The following is a 23,262-nucleotide window of genomic DNA, read 5'->3' as shown; positions in this document are numbered from 1 at the left end:
GTGCACAACTCTTAAACAGAAGATAAGCACCTGAGTCCAAAGAAACTCTCTGGTGCTGGAGTTGTAGCACTGGGGGTTAAGCTGCCACTGGCAATGGCATCCTGTACTGGAGCATTGGTTCAAGTCCCAGCTACTCAGCTTCTGATCCAGCTCCCAGCTAATGCACTGGTGGAAGGCAGCAAAAGATGGCCTTTATCTCTATTATCTTTATAATTTGTAAGGTCCTTGTACCTGTCCACCTTGCTTTAATTGTCTCTTGACTTGTACAGTCTCTCTTACAAAGACAAAGGACAAAGGCCACATGTGACATCTGCTATATTAAACAAATAACAGCTGGAAGAAGGAATTCATTAAAGTCAATACCAAATACAGCTCCATTCCATTTCTAGACTGTGATTTGACCTCTTGATGGAGGCTTAAAAGAAAACAATAAGACATCATTAAATACAGTAAACCCACAAAAAGCTGAAAACCACTAATTAATGTCCCAAGAAAAATTAAAAGTACAAACAAAAATACCCACGACATATTTAACCTTCCCAAATTTGAAGTGCCCACTTATACAACCATTTGATTCAATAGTTACAAATCATTATTTCATAATGCCTACACAATTTTATGTTCAATATTGTATTCCTTTACGAATATATTGTAATTCAGGATGTCATCCCCCTACTCTTTACAACCTCAGTTTCTCTGGGTTAGAGAAAATTTGCAGGAATAGCAATACTGATGAAAACGAATGATCTCTATGTCTGAAACATACTGAGTATACAGTACTTACGACAGCCTGCCTCATCGGAGTTGTCACTGCAGTGAAAAACACCATCACAACGATTAATGTTGCTAATGCAGCCATTCCCATCAGCACACTTGAATTGAGAATTTGTGCAGTTAAATACTAAGAACGAAAGAGAAATCACTTAAAAATTATCTCAGGGAGAAAATGAGGTTTTTTTTTTAAACGTTGTGAATATAAAAATAAAGCAATCCACTTACCACAACCAGCTTCATCAGATCCATCGACACAGTCCCTGTCTCCATCACAGACATATGCTGGGTCAAGACATCGATGATCCGGGCAATGAAACTGACTAGGTTGACATGTCCCTGTTGAATCTAATATCATGGGAAAACAAAACTAAGTAAGTTCATGTTCATTGTGTACCATGGCCAAACCAGAACACACTAAGTAGCCACATGAGTTATCTCAGTTGTACATTGTAAGTATTCTCAGAAAGAGAACTCAAAATTAGGACAGTTTTTGGAATCAAGAATAAAAAGATGACAGGGCAGGATCAGAAACTGATTATACCTTGAAAGTTAGACTACATCTAGAAAATGACCATCATGTGCTTGCAGGCAGTGGGAGTACATCTCACGACCACTATCAAGTCTGTGACTCTAGATCAAAGCTAAACAACAAAACCTGACTAAGCAACATGGCAGCACAACCTATGCCTACTAGCAGCGGTGTGTAGACAGCTCATGACTGTATTTCATCCAAAGTCTAAGCAGAACAGCTCTAAAACCCAGGGTCTCACTTTGGAGTTAAGTTGCAGCCTTGAAGTCAGAGATGCAGGTTGCACTATTCATAGCAGTTAGTTCTATTAAATACATACTCACTAGAGGTGAAGGCTAAAAAGGATCTCAAAGTTCATTTACTCCAGAAGGAAAGTGACTTCTCTAGTCATGCAACCAAAACTAAAACACAGTACAAGGCATTTCACTCCACCTTAAACTATTATGGCAGACAAGAAATAAATAACATAAAGAAAATCAGAATTGCAAAGATGAAAAGCAGATAGGTGAGATTAATGGAAATTTTAAATTTTGTGCCTCTTTATTTTGTTCCCTTTTTGCCTACATCAAACAGAAACCAGCAGCCCAATATTTGGATATGTTTACATATTTTTTGTTTCAAATATCTGGATAATTACTTGTTTGCTTTTCCAGTTTCTATCTGAATATTTTGCATCAGAGACAACTGATTTGCTTCCACAGATTTCAATATTTGTAAGAGGACTCTAGCTTCATATCTTTGTTCTCATAGCCCATTTTTACAGACATTGACAGACGGAATAGTAGTGCCCAAGATGCAATGGAGATGTGTGTGCCTTAGAGGAAAGAGTGCAAGACACATTCATTTTTCAAATCCATTTACTAAGCTAACCAAGCAAGAGGAACCAGTTCAGAACTCACGGCAGTTCTTTTCATCAGATCCATCCCCACAGTCGTTGTCTGTATCACAGACCCAGTTCCTGGGGATACACGCGTTATTATCACAGGTGTAGGCCCAGGCCGGGCAGGAGGCAGGAGTGTGGGAAGGGCAGTTGCGCTCATCACTGCCATCCACACAGTCATTGTGCTTATCGCAGCGCCAGTGTGCAGGGATACACTCTCCGTGGTCACAGGTGAACGCCGAGGGTGAGCAGGTATTATCTACAATGACAAGAAACTGCTCATGAAGCCAGCTGTTTTCACAGCCTTTTACATGTGCTCTCCCTTTGTGAAGGCCCAATTCTTTTTTTTTTTTTTTTTTTTTGACAGGCAGAGTGGACAGTGAGAGAGAGAGAGAGAGAAAGGTCTTCCTTTTTGCCGTTGGTTCACCCTCCAATGGCCACCACGGCTGGTGCGTTGCAACCGGTGCACCGCGCCGATCCGATGGCAGGAGCCAAGTACTTCTCCTGGTCTCCCATGCAGGTGCAGGGACCCAAGCACTTGGGTCATCCTCCACTGCACTCCTGGGCCACAGCAGAGAGCTCTACTGGAAGAGGAGCAACCAGGACTAGAACCCAGGGTGCCGGTGCCGCAGGCAGATGATTAGCCAAGTGAGCCATGGCCCCGGCCTTCAATCACAATTTTCAAACTCACCTACAGAAGCCTTGAAAATGTATCACAAGAAAAATGCAAATAGATTGAATATTTGGGTAAAACTTTGCAAGCTTTAAAACAGGAAGATACTACACAAAAGGGTAAACGTTTTTGAAATTCAAGGAAAGCATTCAAGTGGGCACTTCAAGTCTGTCACTTTTCTTTCTCCCCAAAAACACAGATTATAATTACTACTGATCTCACTTTGATAGAGACTTCTGATGCCTCAACTGTCCTCTATCTCTGTTTTTAAAATTTCTAATGAAATACTTTTGCCTTTTACAATAGCATTGATTGGGTCTCAAATCTTGTAACCATCAAAAGAATATAAAGGTTTTCATTCACCTCCAACTCATTTTTCTCCAAAACGAGGGGAGAATACAGTGCCTAAGACCTTCAATTGCTAGTGCCTCTTCTATGATACGATTCACCCAGATACTAAAGATGATGCTCAGTTTACTTTTATTCAACTTTTGCAGGAGCTTGTAAAGATGCAATAAGCCCACATTGCCCCATACGGCCAAGGTTAAAAAGAAATTTTATTGATTAGAGTCTGAATCAATGCTAGAAACCATTTGTCACATTAGGGTGTAAATGATATTGACTACTTAGCTTCTCAAAAGTAGCTGGAATTCTAAAAGGTATCTTTTCCAAGATAGGTAACCAGAGTTTTTGCATATTGGTTGTTTATAGCCCACATCTCTATCCTAGTCATCCCAGGAAATATCTTCAGTTCATAGCTACTTACTAGATGTGCCACATAGATGCTCATCACTGTTGTCATGACAGTCATTGAATCCATCACAGCGGTAGTAGCTGGGCACACATCTGCCATTGTCACAGGAGAAGGAGAAAGAGCCACACTGTTGCGTGGGTGGCTCACTGGCCTGGTTTCCCTCGCAGGTTAAGTGATTGGAAGCCAGCCTCATCCCATAGGGACAGCCACACACCCGCTGGAAGTTGGGCACTGGGAAGCAGAAGTGGCTGCAGTCCCCATTAGGATGTGTGGGTTGACCGCAGAAGTTAGAGCCTGCAAAAAAGCAAAGTCCCAAGGTAGTGACCTATGCATACTTCCACTATGTCAGTCACAGATTTGATTTGTGAAGGAAATCAAAACGGAAAAGACGTTCTTCAGACCCAATATTAAAAAGTAGCTTCCTCTTGAAAATAAATCTGAAAATAAAGCATTCCATTTAAATACCAAAAAGTGCTAAGATGTGTTTTTCCCAACACCTTTAGAGTAAGCAGAGTTGAACAGAGATTTAAAGTCCCAACAGCATTAAAGTATGTGGATTGCAGGGATATAAAATCATCAGGAGCCACATTAAATAAGGACACACAGAGAAAAGAGGCTACCATATCAAAAAAAAATACATCAATTAAGAAATCTTGGCACTCTCACTCACCTGTCTGGATGTTGACATCGTATGATTTCACATGCATTATGTTACTGATGCCACTTCGAATAACTGTCACTTGTCTACCATCTGTTTTCCTGACTTGAATAATACCTTGGAGCATCCAGTCAGTAACAAATACATAATCTAAGAAGAAACACAGGTGATGAGGATTTTCAGTAATAACTGACTTTAAAGATATATCCCAGGAAAATGCCACAAGCTTCCAATGCTTCCTGCAATTGTGAGAATCCGGGAAACGTTTCTGTGACCATTTTCCACAACTTCTTATCCTCTAGAAATGTTTTTTGAAAGCTTATATTTTAATAATACAAATGTTGGGGATCAGGCAAGCATGTATAGAATTTTACGATCGCACTTAGTAGCCATCAGGTTTAGAATTCCATAGATGAAAGTAAAGAACATGGGGCTCCTTCTACAGAACATGAGGCGAGGCCTTCTAAGACTGAACTTTCAACCTCCCCCCCCACCCCCGCTAAAGCAGTAACCTGCTGAGAGCACCTAAGCCAACGCCCACTGTGTGAAGTAATAGACTAGATCACCTTTAAGACCCCTACCAGGTCAAACATCCCATATCTGATGTCTTCAGGAAAAGACTTAAATTATCTTCTTTACATTCAACTTGAATAAGAAGCTGTTGAGAAGGAAAAGTACCAATCTAATCCAAAAAGAGATGTTTGGGGGCTGGTGCTGGGGTGTAAAAGGTTAAACCTCTGCCTGCAGTTCCAGCATCCCCTATGGGCACCGGTTCAAGTCCCAGCTGCTCCACTTCCGATCCAGTTTCATGCTAATGAGCCTTGGAAAGCAGCGGAAGATGGCCCAAGTGGTTGGGCCCCAGCATCCACGTAGGAAACCCAGAAGAAGCTCCTGGCTCCTGGCTTTGGCCTTGCCTGGCCCTTGCATGGCATCCATTGGGGGAGTGAACCAGCAGATGGAAGATATCTCTCTCTCAATCTCTTACTTTCTCTCTCTCTCCTTCTCTCTCTGTATTTCTGACTTTCAAATAAATAAATAAATAAAAGTAAAAAGATATGTTTGGTATGTATATCTGAGGATAAAAATATCAACACAAATGTGCATGCCCCAATAACCATACTGATGTTCTATGATGCTTGGTATGGTAAGAGAAAGGCAATGTAAGATTCTAAACAACCAAAATTCAATCATGTTCACTTTACACTACATACTGAGGCATAGGAGTCAACATATAGATTTTAATAGTTTTTAAAAGAAAAACTTGAATCGAAGTGGACTTTCTGTTTAACAATATTTAGTTTAACTACAAATTCCAATTAACCAGAAAATGCTTAAGATGTCACAATTTTTATCAACACGTCAGTTCTTATTATCTGTGGCCTAATCATGACTAATTAGTCATTGGGACTCACCAAATCTTATCCTTACTGACTGGCAAGCTCAGTCCCACTGCTCACAGAGGTATCATAATATTCGTATGGAGAAGAAAAATTCAATAAACCTTTCTGTCCTGTGTGATACACAGTCAAGAAGATCTAGCTTTTTACTAAATAAAGTTCATCATTTCCATGGTGTTGCATAAGAGAACTTTCCAGAAGAAATTCACAACAAAAAGTACAGTTGGAAGAAATAATTATTATTAATTTCAGAATTCTGTGTTGCTCTCATGGGTAGGCATTCAAATGAAACCAAAAGGTTCTAACATTGCATTTTTATTCAATCCCAAACATTCCAGTACAGAGAGAGACAATTTAGCATTCTGATAATGTTCCTATGTGACAGCAAATAGTATGTGTCTAGTGTTTTTAGAAACAGGGAGTAAATACGTGGGGATGGTGATAGGGGATGAGTGTTTGTAACTGACTCATCTCATCAAAAAATCTCACAAAGGCATTTCAAAAATATTTTTAAATACCACACACTCCTCCACAGACAAGCAGATAGCAGGATGTGATATGCAATACACTCATTGACTATTCCTTCCACATCATGTGTGTGTGAGAAAGTCTTTGATTTATAGTGAGTGTCTACTTCTTAAAGCATTTCACCTAGCAGGTAAGGTGTCTGTGTCCCATGTCCAGAAGAATGTCTGGGTTCAATAACCACCCCCAGCTCCTAACTCCAGCTTCCTAATAACATGGACCTTGATAAGCAATAGTGATGGTTCCAGTGACTGCTTACCTGCTACCCACTTGGGAGACCTAGATTGAGGTCTCAGTTCTGGATTTTGGCGTCTGCCCAGCCTCAGATGCCAAGAGCATTGTGGGAGTGAACCAGCAGATAGGAGTGTGTATATGTCTGTCTGTCTCTCAATTTTTTAAAAATTTTAATAAATAAATAAACACCATAATAATTATTAAAGTAGGAGGTTTCAAACAGGGATACAACCAACAAAAGACAGCAACTTTGGTAGTCCTATACAAAATGCCATCACTCTAAATGAACTTATTATGTTTTTGTTTTTGTTTTTGTTTTTTTTTTTTTTGACAAGCAGAGTGGACAGTGAGAGAGACAGAGAGAAAGGTCTTCCTTTTCCGTTGCTTCACCATCCAATGGCTGCTGCAGCTGGCGTGCTGTGGCCAGCACACCGTGCTGATCCAAAGCCGGGAGCCAGGTGCTTCTCCTGGTCTCCCATGGGGTGCAGGGCCCAAGCACTTGGGCCATCCTCCACTGCACTCCTGGGCCACAGCAGAGAGCTGGCCTGGAAGAGGGGCAACCGGGACAGAATCCGGCACCCTGACCAGGACTAGAACCCAGTGTGCCAGCGCCGCAGGCAGAGGATTAGCCTATTGAGCCACGGCGCCGGCCCTCATTATGCTTTCAAGACAGGGAGTTGGGGGGCAGGGTGGGGCGGGGGTGGTGCTGTGGTGTAGTAGGTTAAGCATCCACCTGCAGCACCAGCATCCTATAGGGAGACAGTTAGTGTCCCCACTGCTCTTCTTCAAATCCAGCTCTCTGCTTATGGTCTGGGAAAGCAGTGGAATATAGCCCAAGTGCTTGGGCCCCTGCACCCACATGGAAGACCCGGAAGAAGCTCTTGGGTCCTGGCTTTGGATTGACTGGGCTCTGGCCTTTGCAACCTTTTGAGGAGTGAACCAGTGGATGGAAGACCTTTCTCTCTGTCTCTCCCTCTCTGTCTGTAACACTACCTCTCAAATAAATAAATAAAATCTTAAACACACGATTATTCTTAGGTGTTTAAATTTTAACTGAAAAGTGATCCCTGTTAGGAATTTGGAAAACATTATGCTGAGTGAAATAAGCCAATCCCAAAGGGACAAATACCACTTGTTCTCCTTGATAGGTGACAACTAACTGAGCACCAAAAAGGAAACCTGTTAAAGTGAAATGAACACTATGAGAAACGGTGACTTGATCAGCCCTCGCCCTGACTGTTGATGAACAACTTAATATGTTATCCCTCTTAGTATTTTTGTTTGTTTGTTCTACTTAATACTTTTGGTTGAATACTGTAATCAATACACAATTATTCTTAAGTGCTGAAACTTAACTGAAAAGTGATCACTGTTAAAAATAAGAGGGGGAATAAGAGAGGGAAGAGATGTGCAATTCGGGACATGCTCAAGCTGACTTACCTCAAACGATAGAGTTAGAAACATACCAGGGGGCCGGCGCCATGGCTCACTAGGCTAATCCTCCGCCTTGCGGCGCCGGCACACCGGGTTCTAGTCCCAGTCGGGGCACCGGATTCTGTCCCAGTTGCCCCTCTTCCAGGCCAGCTCTTTGCTGTGGCCTGGGAGTGCAGTGGAGGATGGCCCAAGTGCTTAGGCCCTGCACCCCATGGAAGACCAGGAGAGGCACCTGGCTCCCGCCATCAGATCAGCGCGGTGTGCCGGCCACAGCGCGCCGGCCACAGCGGCCATTGGAGGGTGAACCAACAGCAAAAGGAAGACCTTTGTCTCTGTCTCTCTCTCTCACTGTCCACTCTGTCAAAAAATTAAAAAAAAAAAAAGACTAAAAAAAAAAGAAATATACCAGGGGATTCCAATTTAATCCCATCAAGGAGGCATGTACCAATGCCATCTCACTAGTCCCAGTGATCAATTTCAGTTCACAATTGATCATAGTGATAGGACTAAGAACCAAAGGGATCACATAAACGAGAATAGTGTCTGCAAATACTAGCTGATAGAATAAAAAAGGGAGAGAACGATCCAACATGGGAAGTGAGATACACAGCAGACTCATAGAATGGCAGATGTCCTAAACAGCACTCTGGCCTCAGAATCAGCCCTTAAGGCATGCGGATCTGGCTGAAAAGCCCATGAGAGTATTTCAGGCATGGAAAGCCAAGACACTCTGGGGGAAAAAAAAAAAAACTAAATGAAAGATCTCCACCAGTGAGATCCCAGTGGAAAGAACAGGTCATCAAAGAAGGAGGTACCTTTCTCTGAAGGGAGGAGAGAACTTCCACTTTGATCATGGCCTTGTCTAAATATGATCAGAGTCGGTGAACTCAGGGGGCTTCCATAGCCTTGGCAGCTCATGACAAGAGCCTAGGGTGATTACTGATGCCATAAACAAGAGTGTCAAATTGTTAAGTCAACAACAGGAGTCACTGTGCACTTACTCCTCATGTAGGATCTCTGTCCTTAGTGTGCTGTACATTGAGATTTAATGCTATAACTAGTACTCAAACAGTATTTTTCACTTTATGTTTCTGTGTGAGAGCAAACTGTTGAAATCTTTACTTAATGTATGCTAAACTGATCTTCTGTATATAAAGAGAAACAAAAATGAATCTTGATGTGAATGGAAGGGGAGAGGGAGTGGGAAAGGGGAGGGTTGCGGGTGGGAGGGACATTATGGGGGGAAGCCATTGTAATCCATAAGCTGTACTTTGGAAATTTATATTCATTAAATAAAAGTTAAAACAAAACAAAACAAAAATCTTAAAAAAGTAGACAGGACAGGGGTTTATTTCAGTCTTTCTGTACCCTCTTAGTCTTGTGCTCCTGTACAATGCACAAGCTAGATAACCATTCACTGAGATTCCTTTTGCAAGACTAAACAAGCCACCTGTTTCACAGTGCCAGACTATACTCTAATCATAGCAACTCAACTCAGAACAGAATGTCTCTGCTCAAGAGGGGGGCTGAGGCATTGGCTGTGTCCTGGTGGCTGCAGGGTCCTGACAATCTTTATCACTAGTAGGAAATTGTTTGTGAAGGTTGATAGAAAAACAATCATGTCTTGCTGTTTTTCCTAAGTCATACCCTAATGTTCCCATGTATCAGAGATGATGTTAATTAAATCCAACTTTATGTCTGAAAAGCTTTGGAGTCCTTCAGTAAGTAAACCCTTGATGAATGTGTGTAATCATTTTCTACATTTTTCTACATGGATTCTGATGAGGTTCTCACAAATACCAGAGAACAATGAAATGCTACAATTGTTATATCAATAGCTCCTGCTATTTTATTCCTGAAAATAATAATAGCAGTAACTTAGTGTTTCCTGTGATACTTTTTTTTTTTTTGACAGGCAGAGTGGATAGTGAGAGAGAGAGGCAGAGAGAAAGGTCTTCCTTTTGCCGCTGGTTCACCCTCTAATGGCCACCACGGCTGGTGCGCTGCGGCCCGCGCTGATCTGAAGCCAGGAGCCAGGTGCTTCTTCTGGTCTCCCATGGGGTGCAGGGCCCAAGCACTTGGGCCATCCTCCACTGCATTCCTGGACCACAGCAGAGAGCTGGCCTGGAAGAGGGGCAACTGGGAAAGAATCCGGCGCCCCGACCGGGACTAGAACCTGGTGTGCCGGTGCCGCTAGGTGGAGGATTAGCCTAGTGAGCCGCGGCGCCGGCCTCCTGTGATACTTCTATAAGTGAATATTCAGGAATTGTTGGAGTAATCTACAAGGTGCTACCCCCATATAAATTGTCGATATTGCCACCTTAATGTATCCCCAAAAAAGGACACTCTGAAAGTAAAATATTTCATCAAGAAACCAAATGCTGTGTTTACATATAACAGCACCATTTCTGGAACTGTGAGAATCCCAAATAACAGTGAGTTTATTGTTAGAACTTGCAAAGTATACAAACAACACACACTTTTGATGCTTTAAAACTTACCCTGGAAGACAGTTATTCCAAAGGGATGCGTCATCTGCTGTATACGGCTCAGTCTTTTTCTGTCTAAACCATCAAAGGTGCTGTGCTCAATTGTATCAAAAAAGGCATCTACCCAGTACAACCGTAAAGCACTAAAATAACAAAACACTTAGTTATCTGTTATCCAGAAGCTGGGTGAGCACCGTGTATGCTGAGGACATTCAAAATCAGTTATGCTCCGTGGGTATATTTCAATCAAATGTTTAAAACTTATATTATATTTATAAAAAATTAAACAGTTTTATACTCCCCAGAAAGATACAGCTAGTTTTATGAAGGGGCTATCAATTAATTGTCTTAGAAAACTTGAAATGTTGCTTAAAGAATTTTATTTTTCTTAAATTATTTTCTAAAATCAACAAGTTAAGAAAAACATTGATAGCAATCCCTGCTTAAAAGGTTAAATGCATTTTTCCCTTTCACTTATCCATATACTACTTTGACATTTCAGGTTCAAAAGCTTACTTATCCTATGCCTCTTCCTAACCTCTAGATAGATCAATATCTTGAGGACTGTATCATATACTTTGAAAATTCACCCAAAGTATATATAAGGAAATGTGCATTTATTGATTGATTTATTTCAAAAATTTCCCACACTCAAGATGCTCCCTATAGGAAATGACACATGATCTTTTTTTTTTTGTTTTGTTTTTTGTTTTTTTTTTTTGACAGGCAGAGTGGACAGCGAGAGAGAGAGACAGAGAGAAAGGTCTTCCTTTGCCGTTGGTTCACCCTCCAATGGCCACCGCAGCGGCGCGCTGCAGCCGGCACACCGCGCTGATCCGATGGCAGGAGCCAAGTACTTATCCTGGTCTCCCATGGGGTGCAGGGCCCAAGCACTTGGGCCATCCTCCACTGCACTCCCTGGTCACAGCAGAGAGCTGGCCTGGAAGAGGGGCAACCGGGACAGAATCTGGCACCCCGACCGGGACTAGAACCCAGTGTGCCGGTGCCACAAGGCGGAGGATTAGCCTAGTGAGCCACGGTGCCAGCCTGACACATGATCTTATCACCAATTAATGATTCAAAAATTTCTAAGGGGCAGGACATTAGGCCTGGTGGTTAAGATACCAGTTGAGAACTTCACACCCCATATCAGAGTACCTGGATTCAACATCTGGCTCCAGCTCCTGATTCCAGCTCCCCATCAACACAGACCATGGGAGGCACTGGTGCTAGTTCAAGCAACTGGGCTTCTGCTACCCGTGTGGGGAAGCTGGATTGAATTCCCAGCTCCCAGCTTCAATCCCAGGAACCATTGCAGGCATTTGAGGAATGAGCTAACAGAACAGAGTTCTCTATGTACCTTTCTCTCACTGTCTCTGTCTCTCTTTCTCTGCCTCTCTAAGTAAATAATTGGGAAAATTTAAAAAAAAAAAAAACCTGAGAGCAAGCAGTACCAGTTTCCTTACTCCATCTCAACATCCCAGTAGGCCTCACATGTGTTTTGCAGGAAGTGGGAACTCAGTAATGTAAGATGATTCCTACTTACCCCCAATCGATGGCCAAACCATTGGGCCATCCAATAGTAGTGTTTACTATAGGCACAAGGTGAGATCCATCACACCAGGCTCTCATAATTTTAGCAGGACGGAACCAATCACTGAAGAATATATACCTAGAAAAACAGGCAATACACCAAAGATGTTTACATTGGAATAAACTAAATGACCTTGAGAGATTAAGTACAAACACACATTTTCCAGAGACTTGCGGCAATTCATTTCATTCTTCTGTGTGTGCTATTGAGATTAGTAGATTGAATGTATAACTTATCTAAATCTTAAGGAAAAGTTCCATTATCAGCATGTCACCAAGTTACAAATATAAATGGCATTAAAATGGGCACTTAGAATAGATAACTACTTCCCTAGACTTTAGGACCTAAAACTATTGTCACCCAACAGATTCTCTAGGAAGACATAATTCAGGTTAGTATAAAAACTCAATGGTATTGAAATAAAAAAACAAACCACAGGGCCATTATTGTGGCATAGTGGGTAAAGCTGCCACCTGCGATGTTGGCATCCCATATGGGCACCAGTTCATGTCCCAGCTGGTCCACTTCCATTCCAGCTAATGGCCTGGGAAAGCAGAGGAAGAAAGTCTGACTGTTTGGGCCCCCGCACCCACATGAGAGACCCAGTTGAAGTTGGCTCCTGGTTTTGGCCTGACTCAGCCCTGACCAGTGTGGCCATCTGGGAAGTGAACAAGCAGATGGAAGATCTCTCTCTTTCTCCCTGCCTCTACCTCTTTGTAACTCTTTTTTTAAGATATATTATATTATATTATATTATATTATATTATATTATATTATATTATATTTAAAAGAGTTACACAGAGAGGAGAGGCACAGAGAGAGAGAGAGAGGTCTTCCATCCGATGGTTCACTTCCCAATTGGCCACAATGGCCGGAGCTGCACCAATCTGAAGCCAGGAGCCAGCAGCTTCTTCTGGGTTTCCCATGTGGGTGTAGGGGCCCAAGGACTTGGTCCATCTTTTACTGCTTTCCCCGGCCATAGCAGAGACCTGGATCAGAAGTGGACAGCCAGGGCTCAAATCGGTGCCCATATGGGATGCCGACGCTTCAGGCCAGAGTGTTAACTCACCGCGCCACAGCGCCAGCCCCTCTTTGCAACTCTTAATTTCTAATAAATAAATAAATCTTAAATAATAATAATAAGCCATAGACAAGAAAACAGATTGTAATCTCTCTACCCATCTGGATTAAACATATAGGCTCCCCTAGATGACTCCCATAAGGTATTGACAACTTTATAGGGAACCATTTCACCTTGGATGAAGAAAACATCCAAACCAATATAACTATTAAACCCAAGGCATATTTTTTTATTTGAGAAAATGTATAAGTCTGGGGGGAAAAGACTTTCCTCTTTCATATGCTCCTTATGAATCAAAACAGATATTTCTAAAAGGCAACTTTCTGAAATGTGATTACTTCACATAATTTTAAATGAAACATTCATTAGGAAATCAACTATCTTTCAAAACCAAGTGCCAAAGACTTAGGTGAAGATAAATTCATTGGAAAATCAACTCTATTTTTTAATTGGGAATGAATTATTTTTATTCATATGAAGGGGAAAAATTGCATATATTTCATATATATAGTTGTGTTTTTGTTTGTTTGTTTTTGGCAGGCAGAGTGGACAGTGAGAAAGAGAGACAGAGAGAAAGGTCTTCCTTTTGCCGTTGGTTCACCCTCCAATGGCCACTGCCGCCGGCACACCGCGCTGATCCAAAGGCAGGAGCCAGGTGCTTCTCCTGGTCTCCCATGGGGTGCAGGGCCCAAGGACTTGGGCCATCCTCCACTGCACTCCTGGGCCACAGCAAAGAGCTGGTCTGGAAGAGGGGCAACCAGAACAGAATCCGGCACCCCGACCGGGACTAGAACCCGGTGTGCCGGCGCCACAAGGCGGAGGATTAGCCTATTGAGCCGCAGCGCCGGCTTCATATAGTTAAGAATATAATGATACTTCCCACCATACCCTTACTCCCACTCTCTCTCCTCCTTCCTTTTTTTCTTCAAATTTTTAAAATGACATACTTTCAATTTACTTTATAATCACAAGCTTAAGCCTCCACTAAATAAGGAATTCAACAAGTAGTAAATAGAAAAACCACTGTTCCTCTAGAGTATCAACAGGGCTATGAGCAGAGTACCAAAAAAAGTGTAACATTTATCACATTTTGAGATTTGATTATTGAAAATCAATCTCTTCACTCTACGCAGAGATAGAATTTCATATCAATAATGCCATTAGTTTCAAAAAATGCTTCCTATATTATTTAACAACAACAACAAAAAAGCATAAAGTAAAAACACTCTAGAGGCAGTCAGTGAACACTTTGTGAGGCACGCAAGCTTTGCATTCGGAGAAGCCTGGAGTTCGAATCCTGACTGCAGCCTGATAGCTGTGGGTCCTACACCAGTCACTTCATCTCACCAAGCCTCAGACTCACTGTCTCTACCGTGGGTATTGCACTTGTACGCAGCTCCTTCACAAACTTTCGGATGAGCTGAGATTTGGAGAACGCTCACTACGGGAGTGAGTCAAGCTTCCAGGCTTTGCAAGGCATCTTTTTTGTTATTCCACTTAAATACAATGGCATAGCTCAGACTTGTTTTAAACAAACATATCAGCTATTAAACATTTTCAAATTAGAAAGTTAGGGGCCAAGAAGGAATATTGTTATCTGGTCTGTCTTTTCTTGTCTTGACACTGCTAATCACAAAATGGCAAAACCTGAAACTGCGATCTGAAGAGCTCTGTACTCTGAAAACTACTGAACAATGAAGCAAGTCTTGCTAAGCTTCCTATCAATACATTGAAGCAGGGCGGCCGGCGCCGCGGCTCACTAGGCTAATCCTCCGCCTAGCGGCACCAGCACACCAGGTTCTAGTCCCAGTGGGGGCGCCGGATTCTTTCCCGGTTGCCCCTCTTCCAGGCCAGCTCTCTGCTGTGGCCTGGGAGTGCAGTGGAGGATGGCCCAAGTCCTTGGGCCCTGCACCCCATGGGAGACCAGGAGAAGCACCTGGCTCCTGCCATCGGATCAGCACGGTGCACCAGACGCGGCGTCCATTGGAGGGTGAACCAACGGCAAAGGAAGACCTTTCTCTCTGTCTCTCTCTCTCGCTGTCCACTCTGCCTGTCAAAAGAAAAAAAAAAAAAGGGCAGGGCAAGAATGTGAGCCTTTTCTGATAATCCTGCTGTGTATCCATTCCTGCCCTAATGACTCTGCCTCTTACTGTGAAACACACACACACACACACACACACACACACAATTCTGTGAAGACCGGGAAAGCTGAAACTTAGAAGCAAGTTTTTGGAGGGAGATAAAGTGATTACTTAAACACGGAAAAGGGATAAAATTTAAGGTGATTTCAAATTACACAGTTCAATCTCAAGATTGCTGAACTTGCCAAACCTCGATGGCATCACTTTTTTTTTTTTTTTTTGGACAGGCAGAGTTAGACAGTGAGAGAGAGAGAGACAGAGAGAAAGGTCTTCCTTCCATTGGTTTGCACCCCAAATGGCTGCTACGGCTGGCGCGAAGCCAGGAGCCAGGTGCTTCCTCCTGGTCTCCCATGTGGGTGCAGGGCCCAAGCACTTGGGCCATCCTCCACTGATGGCATCACTTTTCAATGACTGTAAAAGAACCACAGCTTTAAGCTCTTAGAAAAACATGAATACACTCACCCAGAAATAGGATGGACTACGATTGCTCGTGGGTTATTTAAATGCTCAACTATTGTGCGTCTCGATTTATCAGCTAGCCTCATGACACTGACACTCTTGTAAGAAGTATCTATCCAATAGAGATTCCTTGAAATCCAGTCAAAAGCCAGACTTTCAACATTTTCCACCCTATTAGCTGTAAGGATTTCTCTTCCTGTAAATTGAAATACAGATATGGTTAAACTAAACATATTACATAAGGCATACATTTTGCTACTACTGTATATTTTGTGTCAGAGTTAGAGCATATTTCAGTAATGTGGAATTCTTGGGGAAAAAAAACTATAAATCGTTGAGCAACAACATGAGATAAACCTAGAATCTATCCATTCCCCAAACTCTGGGTCTCAAAGAACAGATATGATACTGATAAATAGAACCAGGAGTGGTATGGGCTGGATTTACTCCCTTGTTTAACCTTCCAGAAAAAAAAAATTTCTCATTTCAGAACATCTGAAGAAGAGATACCTGAGTTCACCTACTACCACCCCCAGGCAGCTCTGATAAGCTGACACTGCCAGGTACTGCCAGGGGGTAGCCCTGAGGTATTACCGCCCAACTCTTTCTCAGCCACAAAGTTGCCAAGTTCAGAAAAGACCAGAAAGGAAATCAGAACTGGATACAGGAGAAAGAAGACCACTTTCCTCTTTGAGAATTTTTATGCCTTTTCCCTTCTTTTTTTCCATTAAAGAAAATATGAAGCAGAATAAACCATCATACTTCTTCCTTTAGTGACAGGAAAAAAAAAAATCCTGTTTTTTCCCATTCTTCATCCATGCACTTATTCATCAAACTGTAAAAAGAAGTGCTCTGTGTGCAAGATAAGGTATAAGATATTTAGGAAACCTGATACTGCTAATGGCTTTAATAATAACGGGTTATAGCAACGGAGCACTTCCTGTGAGTCAGGAACCCGACCATGAACTTGACATGGATTCATGCATCTTCCCAGCCACTCAGTTACACAGGTGTCATTATCGTCCCTAGAGAAGTAAAGCAACTGGAAAGAAAGATGTGCATCTCCCTGAAGGAAATTTATAATGAGGCGGTGAAAGAGGAGTAGGCAATTGGGCGAAGAGGTAAAAATAAAGGAAGGAGTCATGGATGCTGTGAGGCAGAGGTGCACAGGGTGGAAGGAGAGCCCAGCCGCCTCCTATCGGAGCATCCGGCAAGGCGGATGTGTGGAGAGGTTTCTCAAAGGAAGCAGGAAACTGAGGGCTGCAGGAGAGCCGAGACTTGCCAGTGAGAATGCCACGTGATCTGGGGCATGGCTGTAGATTCATGAGTCAGCAGCAGAGGCTGAAAGAGAGGGAGAAGTTCTCCATGATCACAAGCTTGTGGGGAGGGACCCCAGGGGGAAGCAGCCATGCCCTTCCTCTAAGGCAAGGAAGGCTGTGAGACGGGGTGAAGGTGTCCACTTGGACATTCAGGTTGTGAGGTGGTTATGGGATATCCACGTGAGGTCTCCAAAAGGCATTTGGTAGTATGTGTCTGAGGCTCAGGGAGAAACCTTGGATAGAGAAACCATGACAAGGGAGAGACCTTGTCCTCTCCTATGGGAAGGCTTTGCCGGGTAGGAGAGAAAACACTCCATGAAAGCCCTGTCACAAGTCTCCACACACCGACCCATAGTTGCTACAGATGATAATCAAGATGAAATGATGCAGAAAAAGAAGAGAGAAGGACCGCTGTGGATCTGCAGAGAACATAGTTATTGATAAGGCAAAGGAGAAAAGACCTCCAAGGAACTCTAGAAAGAAGAACTGTTACAAAATAGAAGGAAACCCAGTAGTGTGTTGTCATGTCCAGGACACCCAGTAGTGTGTTTACGAGATGATGGCCAAGGTGCCAAAGAGAAGGACTAAGAAGCATGATTCAGTTTAGCAACAAAGAGACTGGGGCTGAGAGGGTTTCCAGAGACCTGGTGGGCAGATGCGGTAGCAGTGCGGAATCAGTGAAGTACGAAGACTGGACAGGAATGGGCAGACCAAGCTTTCAAAAGCTTGTCCATGAAGCAAACAAGAGAGAGAGAGAGAGAGAGAGAGATCAGTAACTAGAAAGGACCAGCAAAATGAAGAAGTTTAAAAAAGAGAAATAAGGGGCCTGCCACAATAGGACACCCAGCACAGAACAACGGCAAAAGGAAGTCAGAAGATAAGAACTGTGTACCAGGCCCACAGATTTGGGTCCCATCTGAAACAGGGGACAGAGGTCTCCAGACAGGAAGACAGTTATAGATGATTTGCTGTTTTGGACAGGCACTTCATAGATCTCTTAGGGCATCTGGAGAAAATATGTGATAATATCCCAAAAATGCAAAATATTTTTTAACTTTAGAAAAAAAATCAAAAATGGTTCAAGAGGGCCAGGTGTTTTGGGCAGCAGCTAAGATGCTAATGTGCATCCTAGGAGGCAGCAGATAATGGCTCAAGTATTTAAGGCCCTGTCATCCATGTGGGAAACCTGGATGGAATTCCAGGCTCCTGGATAGGCCTGGCCCACCCTCTGGCTCTTGTGAGTGAACCAGCAGATGGATGAACTCTCTCTGTCTTTCAGTCTCTCTGTCTCTCCACCTTTCAAGTAACAAATGAAAACAAATAAAAACTTTTTTTCAAAAATTATTCAAGAAATACCATCCCAAACTGCTACTTGGCTTAATAGTGATGAACTCATGATTATATTAATAATACAAACATCTAGTATTAATTTAAACAAAAATTAGAATCTATCATTTCAAGGAGGAGACAATTTGGGGGAGAAGGATATAAGAGAACCAAATCCTCATTTACAATAAGGAATCAAATGTCTAACAATAAAAAAGAAACAGTTGTTCTCAGATAAGCAAAATGAAGCAATTAAAAATATGGAGGGGCCGGCACTATGGCATAGTGGGTAAAGCCACCACTTGCAGTGCCGGCATCCTATATGGATGCCAGTTTGAATCCTGGCTGCTCCACTTTTGATCCAGCTCTCTGGTATGGCCTAGGAAAGCAGTAGAAGATTGTCCAAGTGCTTGGGCCCCTGCACCTGCATGGGAGACCTGGAAGAAGCTCCTGGCTCCTGGCTTCAGATCAACACAGCTCCAGCTGTTGTGGCCAACTGGGGAGTGAACCATTGGATGGAAGACCTCTCTCTCTCTCTCTCTCTCTCTCTCTCTGCCTGCTTCTCCTTCTCTCTGTGTGTAACTCTTTCAAATAAATAAATAAATCTTAAAAAAAAAAACATGGAAAGAAGTAACAGGAGAAATAGCTGTAGAAGGGTAAGAATTACCTCTGGAGAGCATGTCTGGGTTGCAGCAGGGTAGAACAGGTTGTTCATTGAAAAATGAAAATGAAAGCTAACATTTAACAAATTATCATTTTCCAGGCATCATTCTGGATATGATGCATGTCTTGACCTAAAATCCTCCCTGAACAACCCTAGAGCCATGTAATGCCTGTATTATTATTCCTATTTTACAAATTAGAAAATTGATGCGTAATGAAGTTGAGTAACTTGCCTAAGATCACACAGCTAGAAAATGTGGGAAGCCAGGATTCAAAACCAGCACTTCAGCTCCTAAGCTAGCTTTCTTAGTTGCTATATTATATTGGGTACGAATTTTTATCAGTTACAGGTATCAACCCATTATAGGAGTATAGCTCAGTTTACTGGGTCATGTCATTATCCAATGAAGCACCCACAGTAACTTGTGACTGATTGCATTTTGCTCTTTCTTTGATGATTATTTTAACAGAATTTCAGTCAATAAAAACTTACAGCATATCCAAACTGACATATAATTAATCTCTTTTTTAAAAAAAATTATTATCCAAATCCAGTAAAGGAAGGTCATCCCACAGGCTTCATTTGGCTGCTTGGCTATGCAGAACAACTTCTAGTCAATCAATCTCTTAATAGTGTTCATATACTTGACATTGCTTTTATGTTAACAATTCTCTTGTTAAAATACACTCTCAGAGCCGGCGCCGTGGCTCAATAGGCTAATCCTCCACCTTGCGGCGCCGGCACACCGGGTTCTAGTCCCGGTTGGGGCGCCGGATTCTGTCCCGGTTGCCCCTCTTCCAGGCCAGCTCTCTGCTATGGCCAGGGAGTGCAGTGGAGGATGGCCCAGGTGCTTGGGCCCTGCACCCCATGGGAGACCAGGAAAAGCACCTGGCTCCTGGCTCCTGCCAGGATCAGCGCGGTGCGCCGGCTGCAGCGGCGGCCATTGGAGGGTGAACCAACGGCAAAGGAAGACCTTTCTCTCTGTCTCTCTCTCACTGTCCACTCTGCCTGTCAAAAAAAAAAAAAAAAAAAAAAAAAATACACTCTCATTTATAGTTTGTTTTAGGCTGCTAAAAGGTGACTACAAAGTGTTACTGAGACTATTAGTCATATTTTTGGAAACAAGTAATACATGTGCATACACACACACAAAATGCACTTTCTCACCTGTGCCATCAATCTTTTGTTTATAAATCATGTCTCTTGATGTATCTGAATAAAAGATAGTGCTCTCCTGGGCATCAAAATCAATCCCAAGAAAAAAAGAGGGACTCCCTGTTAGGGGAACCATGACGTCTTCCTGGGTAGAGATGCTGAATGGAATTCCACGAATAGCCGATTCCGATGAAAAGATCAGGAAATTCTTCACAGCTGTGGGAAGAGGGACAGGGCACAGTGAGTCAATGCATGGTCCTTGCCCCCCACAGATTCCAGAGAAATTACCTCTCCACCATAAATGAATTCTTAAATTAATATAAAAAATTGTGGGAAACAAGAGAGGAGAATTGGTCATAGGTAGGAGGGAGCAATGTTTAAAATCAAAGAAAGTGAGATGAGAAATCAAGACATCAAAAAGACATGAAGGTCATATACCTAAGACAGACATAAACGTTGCAGAAAGGAATTGCAAAGTAAAATTATTAGCTAATACAAGGGGTCTTCCAAATGCTCATGGAAATTTCATGCTACTGAAAAATCTATTAATGAATTCTACATGTTTTTGCACCAAAATAATATTTTAATTCCATTTTCCACAAACGTTTTGATGTCTTTCATACACTACTGATATACTATCTATAAACACACAGGATTTTTTAAATGAAGGTTATTTTTCATCTGAGTCTAGGATCACTTACAAAATTAACAAATTTGGGTGAGACAAAGAGAAATTACAAACTAAGCCAAAAGCAGCACCATCTGAGGAGCAAAAACTTGTCAAAGGCATACAAAGAGTTGCAAGAGTGAAAGAAAGAAACAAGTCATGTAGGAGAATCTTTCATCGCCAGCTGAGGTCCAGGCAAGGGCCCAATTACGAGTAGATGGAGGAAGGAGGCATGGAGGAAGAAAGGCAGCCTTCAGCGTGTGAATGAAAGCAGCGGCATTGAGGCTGAGAGAAAATGAAGGTTTGAATGGAAAGGTGAAAAACTAGAGGAGGAACTGACCCACACCATAGCCTAGGAGTGTGCCTTGGAGCAGAGCGCTGAAGCCAGCGGAAATGAAGATGTGGCCACCGGGCTCCGTGGAGCTTAGTGCAGCTGAAAAGTCAAGGAACGTGAGAGAAACATTTCCAATCAAAGTTGAAGCTAACACTCTAACGTGGAAAAGATACATGCAGTACAGCATAGAACTCAAAATTACGTCGTGGAATTTGAAGACCATGGTTAATAAAAGGAGACGAATGATTGAGGAAACAAAGGATAAAGAAAGTCCAAGAAAATCCAACACGAGGGATTAGAAAAAGTCCCAAAGAACAGAAATTTACAACTTCAAGCCCAGTCCTGTGTATAAAGAAAGAAGTGCTTTCCAAGGAAGGCACTCTATGGTCTTCAGAAAGCTTATTCACAGTGATAAAAACCAGACAGAAAGCTGCCCCAGTCCAAGAACAGTAGGCGTCTGGGTAGAGATGTGCACACATGTGCCTGCCAGAAAGACAGTGCGACAGAGATTTCTTACCGATACAGTGGCGCTCATCCTGATCCAGCTGGAAGCCAAATAAGCACTTGCAGCGGTAACCCAAGCCACCATTGTCTGTTCTGTGGCTCAGGAGACAGACCTGCTCGCAGCCCCCGTTGTTACTCTCACAAGGATTGCTAGCTGGAGGGGGGGAGAAATGCCTGGGTTAATTCACAATCAGGGACGTAGCATTACCCAGCACGTGTGAAGCCTCTCTGAGCCCAGCAGGTGAAACAGAGGAACGGTTTGCCACATGCTGGGCATGTGTACTACCAGTTACCGCCATGCACATCCACATCTGTTTGCACGAAGCCTCCTCCCTTCACTGCTACCCTCCCATTTACTCTCAAACTGGCGGTGGCAAAAAAACAGGACTTGTACAAATGGGTGAGGTTAGAGGGTTTTGTTTTTACAACCATTAGGTCAAAGTCTGTCTCGAGCCTTCAGCTGATTGGAAAGAATCAAAAACAACACCAAAAGTTAGTGCAGCTTCTACCATCCATAAGATACTGCTAACTGTTAGTCACTTGACGTAACTAACAACCAGTAACTCTATGAAGAGGAAACAGGACTCCAAAAGGTTAGTCAGTTTATCTAAAATTATTTAGTGATTAAATGGCTAAAGAAGGATTCAAATCCAGATCTGACTCCAAACCCTACATCTGCCCCCAACAAACCAGTTGGCACTTCCAAAAGCCACCCTCAGGGTGGTGACCTCTGAAAACTCACTGTACACAAGGCTGCCACAGCTAAAAATGCTGCATCTGCTCCTGAGTTTATTTCACCAATATCTTTGCAGGATGGTGAAAGTTATTCATCCGAATATATCCATTCTGGTGGCTGGGTTTTTGATTTTGGTTTTCAAAAAGTAACCTAATTAATTTATAGCTTGTTTGCATCCCAAACAGACCCTCTCTTAACATGAGAGCTATAAAGCAAACGTGCTTTTCTCTAAATTATTGTTCACCAATGTTAAGCTTTCTACCTACACAATCTACTTTATAGTATTTCTTTTCTTTCATCCAAACACAGAAGAGCTATTTGCACACATGTCAAAGCTCAATTTAAAACCTTGAAACACAAACACAACTATTGTAAAATACAACAGGATCAGAATCAAAATTTTTCTTTCATAAGTGACCATTCAGAGAGACACCAAATCCAGTTGACCCATAAAGATCTAATGCAACACAAAGAACAGGTGCCACATATACGACAGAGCAGAAAGAAAACAATGGCTCTGTCACCACTAAAATGGGCATTTAGACATGCCATTTTCAGAGTCCTCAACTGTATCATAAAGGGAATGGGTTTGAAAAGGTTCGAAACAAGAGATTTCTCTGAGTAGAACCAGGAGAGCTATTCCAGGTTTGGTCTCTTTGCTGCTGTACTACCAGCATGTAGACAGGATCTGGTACATTGCAGGTGCCGATAAAAATCAGTTAAATGAATTTCTTAAATTCCCTCTAGGTTTAGCGTTTTAATTGTAAAATGCTGGTTTCTCCAAAATGCCTACTATGGGTAGAGCCCATTTCAGAGAGCTTGGCTCTCTAGAATCCCTTTATAGATGTAAGAACACAATTCAAGCCTCATGAGATCCCTAATCGTTAATTCAATAGCTTTGAGAAAACCTTTCTATGAAGCCCAGTACCAGGCTT

At 42.5% G+C, this 23,262-nt stretch overlaps 1 protein-coding gene across 1 annotated transcript in view; it reads right to left on the bottom strand.

Annotated features, from left to right (window-relative positions):
* Nucleotides 1-23,262, bottom strand: part of LRP2 (LDL receptor related protein 2) — a 227,247-nt gene that overhangs the window by 113,980 nt on the left and 90,005 nt on the right. The window contains exons 15-24 of the mRNA XM_008258707.5: nt 21,605-21,745; nt 20,099-20,302; nt 15,626-15,818; nt 11,894-12,019; nt 10,360-10,490; nt 4,281-4,418; nt 3,623-3,904; nt 2,203-2,442; nt 1,000-1,119; nt 785-901 (exon numbers count right to left, since the gene is read on the bottom strand). Coding sequence (XP_008256929.3) covers nt 785-901; nt 1,000-1,119; nt 2,203-2,442; nt 3,623-3,904; nt 4,281-4,418; nt 10,360-10,490; nt 11,894-12,019; nt 15,626-15,818; nt 20,099-20,302; nt 21,605-21,745 — 1,692 coding nt within the window. The remainder of the gene's footprint in view (nt 1-784; nt 902-999; nt 1,120-2,202; nt 2,443-3,622; nt 3,905-4,280; nt 4,419-10,359; nt 10,491-11,893; nt 12,020-15,625; nt 15,819-20,098; nt 20,303-21,604; nt 21,746-23,262) is intronic.

The sequence above is a fragment of the Oryctolagus cuniculus genome, chromosome 3, assembly GCF_051225735.1.
Source record: "Oryctolagus cuniculus isolate XC-2025 breed Fujian yellow rabbit chromosome 3, ASM5122573v1, whole genome shotgun sequence".
NCBI lineage: Eukaryota > Metazoa > Chordata > Mammalia > Lagomorpha > Leporidae > Oryctolagus > Oryctolagus cuniculus.
The sequence above is the reverse complement of the archived record's forward strand: the minus strand, read 5'-3'. Positions and strand labels throughout refer to the sequence as shown.